Source organism: Arachis ipaensis, chromosome B04 (assembly GCF_000816755.2).
Source record: "Arachis ipaensis cultivar K30076 chromosome B04, Araip1.1, whole genome shotgun sequence".
In the NCBI taxonomy this organism is placed as follows: Eukaryota; Viridiplantae; Streptophyta; class Magnoliopsida; order Fabales; family Fabaceae; genus Arachis; species Arachis ipaensis.
Window position 1 is genome coordinate 38492394 of NC_029788.2, and position 11369 is coordinate 38503762.

Sequence of the window (11369 nt, forward strand, 5' to 3'; positions counted from 1 at the left end):
AACGAGCTAGTCCATTTCTTCTTTTATTTTATTTTTTAAAAAATATTTTGACAAAAGATATCATTTTTAGATAAAAAAAAATCTTAAATAAATAGTATTCTTTTAGTTAATGAATTAGATTTTTGGGTTGGGTCAAGATAAATATCGGTTACAAATGTTAATTTATTTTAAAAAGATATAAACAAAAAAAATAAATGGATCACTTGTTTAACTCGTGGCATAACTCATTTAACTCATTATTTTTTTGGATTAATTGAGTTCAGTCAATTTATCCCAAAATTTAAATGAATTTAATTTTAGAGACAAAATTTACCTGTTTAAATGAGTAAACTGATTTGTTGATAAATTTAACTCATTTTGACGCCTCTACAAAAATTAGTGAGTGAGTATTTACCGAAAAGATAATGTATAATAAGAAAGATATATAAATTCAATAAATTATCACTTCATCACTCGATTGATGCGCCTAGGTATAATAAATAATCATCTAATATTCTATTTAAAGTGAAAAATGAGAATTAAATAACCTGAAGAAGCCTAGGCTGAGGAGAACGCATGCTCTTCTAATGCAAATGGAGAAGCCACACCCCAAGGAGCCAAATATCATAAGTAGCAAGGCAAGTCCATAGACCCAACGACGCCCTTTGAGGTCCCCGAGTCTACCAAAAACAAGCTGCCCAATGACCATGCCTATCAGGGAAACGGCCACTAGAGCAGACTCCACAACGGGAGGAGTTTTGTACTTGTTTTGGCCGTTATGGTGGTCGCTATAGTACACCCTTCCAATCATCCTTATGACGATGGTGATGGAGAAGAGGTCGTAGGCGTCGGTGAAGAGTCCCATGCCGGTAATTATGATGGCCTTAAAGTGATAGTATTGTGTCTTAGCCGTGTCTAGGGTTGAAAGCACCCTCAACCTCGTTCTCGCCATCACAGCATACCAGAAGATATAATCATAATATATGCAAGTGTGTTTTAAAGTGTTATTATGATAAGGGTATTAAATTGGTTGAATGTGACAATTGGAAAAAATTACTTCTCTGTGATACTAATTGCTAATAATAAAAAATTCTAAAATTTTGTAGCACATCATCAATGCTTATGCTTTAGTTTTTGTTTTTTAAAACAATCTTTTCTCAGTAAAAAGTACTTTTTACAGTAGTTCTGAGTACGATAATCAATAATTTTGTATTGAGAATTTTGTTAACAATTTTTGTTTCCACTCAATATTAATAGAGAAAAGTATTTAAATGACTTATTATTTGTGTGTTTATTTAAAATTATTACTTCATCGTTATAAAAGACATTTTGACGAGTCTCATTTTAAGTCAATTGAGATCTTTTTTCCTTGGATGCGTGGAAGAATTATACGGATCTTTCTCCATCATATAGATGTATGTTATATAAAGTGCGTTTATTTATAGGGCAAAATATTGAGATAGGTATATAGTAAGACAAAATTATGTCCGGTAGATGAGATATAAATAGAGATATTATGTTTAAAGAATAAAGACATTAAATTAATGTATTTTGTATTTATTCTAATAGAAAAGATACTAAAATATTAATAAGAGATATAATTTATTTTTTTTATTTTTATTAATTTTTTATAATTATATTTTTTATTATTGTATTTTTTTAATTTTTTTGAATAAAAAAATAAGAATAAATTAAATTTTTATAATTTATTTTAATTTATTATCAAATAAAATATAAAAATATAAATTTTAATATTTCAATTTTTTATATTTTATTATCATCAAAATGAAATGTAGATGATCCTCGCGGAGGAAGACTTTTCTTTCCCTTTTTAGAGGGCATCAACCTAATTTATGAAAAGTGAGTGCTCATGCTGAACCTTTGGACATTCATAAAATTTGGTAAACTAATCAAATAAATAACCAACAAATTTCACTAACAAACGGTAAAAGCATAGTTATTAAAACAAAACCAACAATCAACCAATCAAATTATTAGATCAGTAGTTTAATTAATAAGTTATTAGTAAAATCATTAATATGATAATAATTAAATAATTATATTATCATATTATGAATAAATGATAAAAATAAGAGTAATCATCCAAATTAGTTTTTGAAATCTTTAAAGTCGAACATTTTAGTTTCTTAAATTTTAAAATATACAAAATGATCTCGAAGGTGTTTTGAAATGATGTCGGGGTTAAGTATAAACTTCGATAATTCCAGCCTGATCCCAATTAATTGCGAACAGCCATGGACATACAATATGTGCAATTTATTAGGGTGCAAGGAGGCGAACCTTCCAGTCAGATATCTTGGCATTTTCTTGGGAGCAAACCTAAGACGGGTCAGCACGTGAAAACCGATCATTGATAAGGTCGAGGAGAAGCTTAGTCTATGGAAGGCGAAAGTCCTTAACAAAACTAGTAAGTTAGTCCTGATTAAGTCTGTATTGAATATATAGTTTACCAGTGTACTATTTGAGTCTGTATAAGATGCCGAAGGCAGTGGCAGAGAAGTTGATTTCGCTGCAGAGAAAATTTCTATGGAGCAAGGAGGAAGGCAGACATGGAATGGCACTTGTTAAGTGGGAAGTGGTTCAGGCTCCTAAAAAGTTGGGAGGATTGGGGGTGGGTGATGTCGTGATGAGGAACACAGCTCTCCTCTTCAAGTGGTGGTGGCGTTTCTCAAAAGATGAGTGTCCGTTATGGAAGAAGGTTGTGTGCTCTTGTCGTAACTTGAACCCCAATAGGATATTGTCAGCTCAGACATTGCCTAGTCGAGGAGTTCCATGGAAGGATATCTGTTAGTTGCAGTTTAAGGACCATAATGTGAGAGATAAGATGATTGCTGGGTTAGCTATGGAGGTTGGTGATGGAAGGAGGACTCGATTTTGGGAAGATGTTTGGCTGCAAAGTGGTTCACTTAAGATGCGTTTTCCAAGACTTTTCTCTATTTCAAACCAAACAGGATCTGTTATAGGGGATTGTGAGTTTTGGGATGGGTTAGAGTGGATTTGGAACTTCCAGTGGAGGCGAGAATTATACCAATGGGAGTTGGAACTAGTGGATCAATTACATGAGACTTTAAGACCAGTAAAGATAGCACGTGATACGCAAGATAGAGTTGTTTGGAAGTTTGACGAAGAAGGTATTTTTTCAACTAACTCTTTTGTGCAGGTGCTGCAGTCAGAAACGCTTCCGGAGGATATTACCAGCTACAGTTTCACCAGAACCATATGGAAAGATTTGGTTCTGCCACGAGTGGAGTTATTTATCTGGTTTGCTTTAATAGGAAGAGTAAATACTAAAGAAAGATTGCATAGACTGGGTATTATTAACCACGATGATAACATGTGTGTCTTGTGTAAAAAAGATGTGGAACATATTCACCACTTGTTTCTTGGTTGTGAGTTTGCCTGGTAGGTGTGGTGTGAATGGCTATCTGAATTTGGGAGGTTGTGGTCTATTTCGGGTTCACTGAAAGAGCACTTTGAGAGTTGGATGGGTGTCATTAGCAAGAAAGAAGAGCACAACAAGTGGCTCATATATTTTTTTGCAGTTATATGGAATGTTTGGCTGGAGAGAAACGGACGGATATTTAACAACAAGGAAGCAGGTGTTCAAGAGGTGTTTCATAAATCTTTGACCAATTATAGAGAGTGGCGTAGTGCGGATCCCTTCTGTTGTTGATGGCAATGCCGAAGATAACAAAAGGGATTGTGTTCAGGTTGTTTGTTGCTTTGTTGTCTGAGTTCTTTTATTTCTGTTGCTCCACGTTACTGTGTTGAGCTCGTTTATTAAAAAAAAATGATCTCGAAGTTTATTAGTTGGTCAAATTAGCCCCAACCAAATTATCCCATTTTTTATTAACTGAAAATATTGACCTGAAGCATTAACTACTCACACACATGACCATTAAGTGTCCACATGTTACAAGGACGACAAATCAGTCCCTATGCTGAAAAGAAAAACGTCATTGTTTTTCTCAGAGATAAAACACAACGTTTGAATGCCAACTACTTTCATCCTCTTCTTCTTCCTTCATCTTCTTATCTCCTTCAATAATCGTGCAGCCACCATTGTCATTTTCACTCTCAAAACACCACCATCTCTCCACTACCAATTTTATCCTCTCTCATTTCATCTTTATTATCCTCTCTTTTAAACTACCATAATCACCATCACTATCACCCAACACCATACAATATAACTAATACCACCATTGACACCTTGATTGCCACTACAACCTTTACATCTCTTAAACTCCACCACCATCATCAACTTCAACAATATCAAGAATTAAACACAAATTAAAAAATCTAAAAATCTCAAATTAACATCAAATCCAAACAATCCATCACCATAATCAACTTCAATGAAATCAACAATTAAACACAAATAAAATACTTTTAAAACTCTAAATCAACATTAAATCCAAACAAATTCTTCCAATTTCTAGTCTAATGCAGTTAAGGAAGATGCAAATAAGCTATATATGAATTGATCAAAGAAAAAAGATATAAGATAGTAAAAATTGAAAAGCTAATAAGCTGAAAAAAGAAAAAGAAAATTAAAAAGAGAGTAGAAGCATAGCACCTTGCAATGGAGAAAAATAGAGGAAAAGAGGCGGACGTAATGGTGGCAAGAGCAACAGCAAGCAGAAGAAACAAGGAGAAAAGAGTGCGGCGAACTAGACACAAAGGCTTAGAACGATTTATATACATTTGGTAACACACAAAGGTTTGGGACGATTTATGTATTTTTGAGCAATGCATTTCATGCATAAATCGTCCCAGAGTAACTTGATTCATATATTATTTAAAACACAAAAGCCTAGGACAATTTAATTAGGCACAAATTTAAAATTACCAGAAATCAACTAATGATTTTATTAAATATCAAGGGTTCGAATATAATAAAAAGTCAAAGAAGTAAAATACAGTGAAATAGGCATAAAATAAATTAAATCCCTAAACCCTATAGATCACGATAATCGTCGTCGTCTTCCCCTTGCTGAAGCGGCGGACTAGGTGTTGATGTCAGTGCTACACTAGCAGTGCCGCTGCCTCCAGCGCGTATCTGGTCATTGGAAACCGTCATCTGGTCTTGCAAATACTCTTCTATAATCATCTCCAATATTAGGTTTGGGAGCTTTAATTATATGTAGTAATTCTGTGACCTTTTCTGGTAGAACTTGATATAAAGCATCCCAATTCCATTCTCCATCAGCAATATTATAATCAACAACTTTTTCTGTAATTTTATTCTTGATGGTTATCAGTGGCTAAGAGAATGGGGTTGAATCGTCTTAGCTTCTTTTTTTGTTGTATAGTGCTTTTACTTTCTCACAGAAACTTAGGATATATTTTTACTTTTGTCTCATACCAAGTTGAGAGACATTTTCATTTTGTCTCCTAAGTAACAAATAGAATCGAAGTAGAGAAGAAGAAATAACACCAGATGTATCCTGGTTCAGCTACTTAGTGCAATGTAGCCTACATCCAGTCTCCATCACAACTATGATGGAATTTTACTATCTCTTTTTCAAGATTACAAACACCTATGCTTCCTTAGGATCTACCTAATCCTATCTGGGACAAATTCAGATTCTAACCCCAATATGAATTTGACTAGACCTCAATCTAGCTTTCAACAACAAAGTGCTAACCCAATTTGTAAGAAAATCCCCACAGGATTATGACACAAAACAGAAAGATGTACAAAGAAACACTGAGACATCTTATGGCTTTTTCTCACTGTTTAACTCACTGCCTTTTACCTCTCATTGGCTTTTTTTTACAAACATCACCATGTTTGCCTTTTACAATGAGACTTAGACCGATCAAAACTGAGAAAAGAAATACTAAATGAACTACATGAAGGAGAAGAACTCTAATAGCTTGGGTAGCTATGAGAGTGAACTCTGTGCTTTTTACTTACTCTCCTTACTTTCAACCCTTGGCCATTCACCTTTAATATAGAAGAGTGAAGCTTCCAAGGTTGAAATACGTTCAACCCTAACACTAACTTCTTCTCCAACCTCAGAGACAAGCAGCGGCTTCATCAGAGAGAAGAGAGAGAACCGAGTCTGTTGCATGCATGCTCACCTTTTATCTCTCATCCTTTTTCTTCAAGCTTCTTCAATCTTGTCTGTTGAGCTTGACTTTGGCCCCAAGTTTTGATTCTGAGCGTTGATGAGCTTCTGAATCATGTTTACTTCACATTCTCCATGGTTGCTTCTTCTGTGCTTGAGACCTTGTGATTTTCTTCTTCGTTCCTCATCGTAGCACAAATGAGGAAATAAACTTTTGTTGTGCTTTGACCGAGAGAGACTAGCTACTTAGTTGTAGCCCCTTTTCTTTGCTTTGATTTGGCAACAATCTTTTTGCCTTTCTTCAAAACCTTCCTTCTGTGCTTTCTATTTTTTTCTTTCTTCTTCTTTGTTGAGTGATGTGACCGAAGTAAGAGAGAGAAGAGAGAAACTTTCGGTGGAAGTTTCAAGGAATTAATTGAAATGAATTTCAAGTTCCAATTACCAAGAGTGGGAGTAATCAAAAGGGCTTTGAAGGACTTGGGCCTTTTTGGTTTTCTTTCTTTTTCAAAGTTCAGCCACTATATTTGAAACAAATTGGTATAATTCTAAACTTGTTTAGTGATCAAGATGGACTTGCTTAATTGGGCCAATATGAAAGTTAATTTTCTTTCCTGCACACTAAACCAAATACATCAAACAAAAAATTGGTAATATTTTAATAAGCTTTTAATTAATATTTTAATAATATTTGATCATCATTTTAATATTAGCTTTCCAAACTCAACAATTCTCATCCAGGTTAATCAAGGCAACTACTTTTAGTTCGATAAAGCCTGGAATCCATTTATCAGTCCAAAAATGGGCTTTGTATCCCTCAACCAGTCTCCAAATCATATCACTACAACAATTTGACCGATTAGTTACCACAAAAAATTCATAAAATCATCGCTAATCTGATGCAAAATATAGTCTGTGACGGATTAGCTACAGTCTAGCAACCAATGCTTTCCTCGCTAATTACAAGTTGCAGATCAGTGACGCAAACACATTAGTCGCTAATTCATCGAAAAAGTTTTTTAGCGACCGAATAGATAGTCGCAAATCCATCACTAAATTATAAGCTAATTCCATAGAAGAAATAGACAAATAGATAGTCGCTAATTAGCGTCAAACTCTACTGTAGTAGACTCGTCGCTAAATCCAAGCTAACTTCGTAGACAAAATGGAATGCTTAGTTAATGCTAATTAGTGAGAAAATTTTCGAATCTAACTCGTCGCAAGTTGTTCGCTAATATGATCGCAAATCTATCACAATTTGCAGCAAATCTATAGTTAATCTTTAAAAATCCTTAATTAAATTTGTAGAAATTTGTCGCTAAACCAAAACTAGTCTAAATGAAAAAGCAAAGTTACGAAATAGTCACTAATTTGCTAGGAAATAATATATATTTAATTAGTTGCAATACTATCACAAATGTCATTGCAAATTCCTTTTAAACTAGTAACAAATCGATAAATATCTCACACTACAAGAAAAATTGGCTTTTGCTACGCTTTTAAAGTGTACCAAAAATGCAAAAAAAGCAATATCTTTTCACCACACATTTAAAGAGTGCCAAACTGAGAAATTAAAGCAAAAACTTTACCAAGAAACACAAACAGGACTCATTTTTAGCTCTTCTCAACAGAAGAGAACAGGGTGAGTTGAAAATTGCATGAGCAAGCAACTAGCTGAATAATTGATAAGAGACGTTGAAAAAAGAAAGTAAAATAATAGACTATTTAAAACTGACCTAAAATCAAACAATTTATTCCCATTGAAACAGATTGCATTAGAAAACAGGTTCAATGACATCAATCTACAGTAGTAATTTGTGCAAGTTCAACTAACTAAATCAGTAGAGGTTGTTAACCTTCTTTCCAGGAGCTGCTCTATTGCTTGGTGCCTGAGCACTTTCCCTTTTATCAGGTTCTTTCAATTTGTTCTTTTTCTTCTTCTTTTTCCTAAAAATTATATAAAATCATTATCAGGAGAAAAAAAGAAGTGTAAAACAGTTAGTATAAATTAAACAAAAGGCACAAAGTGTTCTTTTTCAGTGACCCTATTAAAAAAAACCAAAGGCTGGTTGCCATATAGATGTATGATGTCACTAAATCAGTATATTTATCTCACATGTCTTGCTGCTGTGGTTCATCTCCATCAGCACTTTTGATTTTCCATTTTAAGGATTAACACCTGCATTTTTGCCAGCTTACTCAGCTGTCTTATGTGCTTTGTTTCCTTTAACTTTAGATTAACCTTTCTCAGCAGCAGAAATTAGAAAACGATCCTCATCTTCACTTTTCATATCATCTTCTTCACTTTCTGGAACAGGATGGTCAGTTTCACCCCTAACAAAAGTCAATAACATTGCAATCAACTAATCAATACCTCCACTATTTGGGCCAGGCAAAGATCAGTACATTTTCATATCACTATCATCTGTGTAGTATATCCTCCAATTTCTCAATGCCCTCCCTGATCCTCACCCACTCCCTTAAATTTCCACTTTTACATCCTCGCTTACTTTCTTGATGACTATTTTAAAACCATGAGTTATCCATGGATGAAAAAAAAGCCCAGATCCTCATGTTCCTATATATTTATGTGAACAAATCTTATTAACCAAGCAGATCAAATCGCACAGTAAATGACAAATATAATGTTCAATATACAGCCAAAAAAATTTAACCATCAGAAAATCAGCAATGACACCATTCATTTCCCGTAATTAGCAACAACATTTCAGAAAATCAATAACTCAGAATAAGCAAACATAAAAAAATTATTATTATTAACTCAGCAACTCAAAATTAAACCCAACAACTCACAATTAAACCTAACTTAGCAACTCAGAATTAAACAAGCAAACATAAACAAACAAACAAACACAAACAAAAGAGGTGCATACATGGTGAATATTGGGTAGCAATGGTTCTTCTACTCTAAAGTGGCTTCTGATGAGAGTTTTTCAAAACTAAAACCATAAGAAAATGGAACAAACAAACATAAACACATACAAGGCAATAACACAAACACAAAACACATACAAGGAAATAGAATAATAAAAATAGAAATTAAAAAATTAGAATCATAACAATAAACTTACAACCAGAACATTAAGAATTAGAATCATAGAAACATAAATCAAAGATAAAAAAGATACTGTTCAACAATAATTAATAACAAATTAGAAGTTCAGACTAATAATCAGCATAATAAACTGAACAATCAGAAACCTTACCATAACAAGAATAAAAAAAATCAATAATAGCCGTGGTATGCGAAATTGTTACTCTGACGTTGTAAAATTTGTTCATTCTCTCCCTGGTAATGACACCAACAACTGGTGCACAATACCATGGTCCAAACATAACTTAAGGACTGCTGATGCTGTTGGATTCTGACCTCCCTGCACTCAAAGTGGATTTTCTGGAGTTACAAAACTCGAAATGGCGCGCTTCCAATTGCGTTGGAAAGTAGACATCCAGGGCTTTCCATCAATATATAATAGTTCATACTTTGGCCAAGAATTGACGACGTAAACTGGCGTTCAACGCCAGCCTTCTGCCCAAATCTGGCGTCCAGCGCCAGAAAAGGATCCAAAACCAGAGTTGAACGCCCAAACTGGCACAGAAACTGGCGTTCAACTTCACAAATGGCCTCCGCACGTGCAACACTCAGGCTCAGCCCAAACACACACCAAGTGGGCCTCGGAAGTGGATTTATGCATCAATTACTTACTCATGTAAACCCTAGTAGCTAGTTTATTATAAATAGGACCTTTTACTATTGTATTAGGTATCTTGATCGAGAACCGACCGATGAATAGCCGTGCCGTGACAGGGTGTGTGAGCATATGATTCACTGAGAGGAGGGGGTGTAGCCACTGACAACGGTGATGCCCTTGCATAAAGCCAGCCATGGAAAGGAGTAAGACTGATTAGATGAAGATAGCAGGAAAGCAGAGGTTCAGAGGAACGAAAAGCATCTCCGTTCGCTTATCTGAAATTCCTACCAATGATTTACATAAGTATCTCTACCCCTATTTTATTATATAATATTCGAAAACACCATTATCACTTTATATCTGCCTGACTGATATTTACAAGGTGACCATAGCTTGCTTCATACCAACAATCTCCGTGGGATTCGACCCTTACTCACGTAAGGTATTACTTGGACGACCCAGTGCACTTGCTGGTTAGTTGTATCGAAGTTGTGACAATTATGAATTAAGATCAAAGCACCAAGCTTTGGAGCCATTACCAGGGATTGTTCAAGCCTGGACATCACAATTTCGTGCACCAAGTTTTTGGCGCCGTTGCCGGGGCTTGTTCGAGTTTGGACAACTGACGGTGTATCTTGTTGCTCAGATTAGGTAATTTTCTTTTTGTTTTGTTTTCAAAAAAATCTTTCAAAAATATTTTCAAAAATCTCTCATCTGTTTTCGAAAAATAAATAAATAAATAAATAAAAATGTTTTCAAAAATTTATTCAAAATTTTTAAGAATGAATTCTAGTGTTTCATGAAGCATGTGAAGCCTGGCTGGCTGTAAAGCCATGTCTAAATTCATTTGGACTGAGGCTTGCAATTTGTTATCAAGAGCAACTTAGTTGTTGCTCATCCACCTGCTGCTGATCCATGATCACCTGCTGAAGCTTGGCTGGCCATTGGCCATGTCTAGTGTTTTGGACTGGAGCTTTCTTTGAAGGCTTGGCTGGCTAGTGAGCCATGTCTAATTCCTGGACTGAAGCTTTAGACTAACATGGCAAGATTCCTGGAATTCATATTAAAAATTTTGGAATCCTTATTTTTCCTTTTTCATATAATTTTCGAAAAAATCCAAAAAAAAATTAGAAAATCATAAAAAAATCAAAAATAATTTTCTGTTTCTTGTTTGAGTCTTGAGTCATATCATAAGTTTGGTGTCATTTGCATATGCATCTTGCATTTTCTCGAAAATTTCATGCATTCTTGAATTCTTAGTGTCTAAGCATTAAAGAATTCTAAGTTTGGTGTCTTGCATGTTTTCTTTGCATTAAAAATTTTTCAAAATTATGTCTATGATGTTCATCTTGACATTCATAGCATTTTTGCATGCATTCATTGTTTTGATCTAAAAATTTCATGCATTGCATATCTTTCATGTTTTTCATAAAAATTTCAAAAATCAAAAAAATATCTTCCCCTTTTTCTCTCTCATCAAATTCGAAAATTTGAGTTGACTTTTTCAAAAAATTTTAAAAATCAAGTTGTTGCTAATGAGTCAAATCAAATTTTCAATTTGGAAAACAAAGTGCTTAGGGCC

The 11369-nt window shown here is 34.2% G+C and overlaps 1 protein-coding gene across 1 annotated transcript in view; it reads right to left on the bottom strand.

Moving 5' to 3' along the window:
• The window catches only part of LOC107639240 (probable inorganic phosphate transporter 1-9), an 8618-nt gene extending 7687 nt beyond the window's left edge, over nt 1-931 (bottom strand). Inside the window, exon 1 of the mRNA XM_016342719.2 lies at nt 528-931. Coding sequence (XP_016198205.1) covers nt 528-931 — 404 coding nt within the window. The remainder of the gene's footprint in view (nt 1-527) is intronic.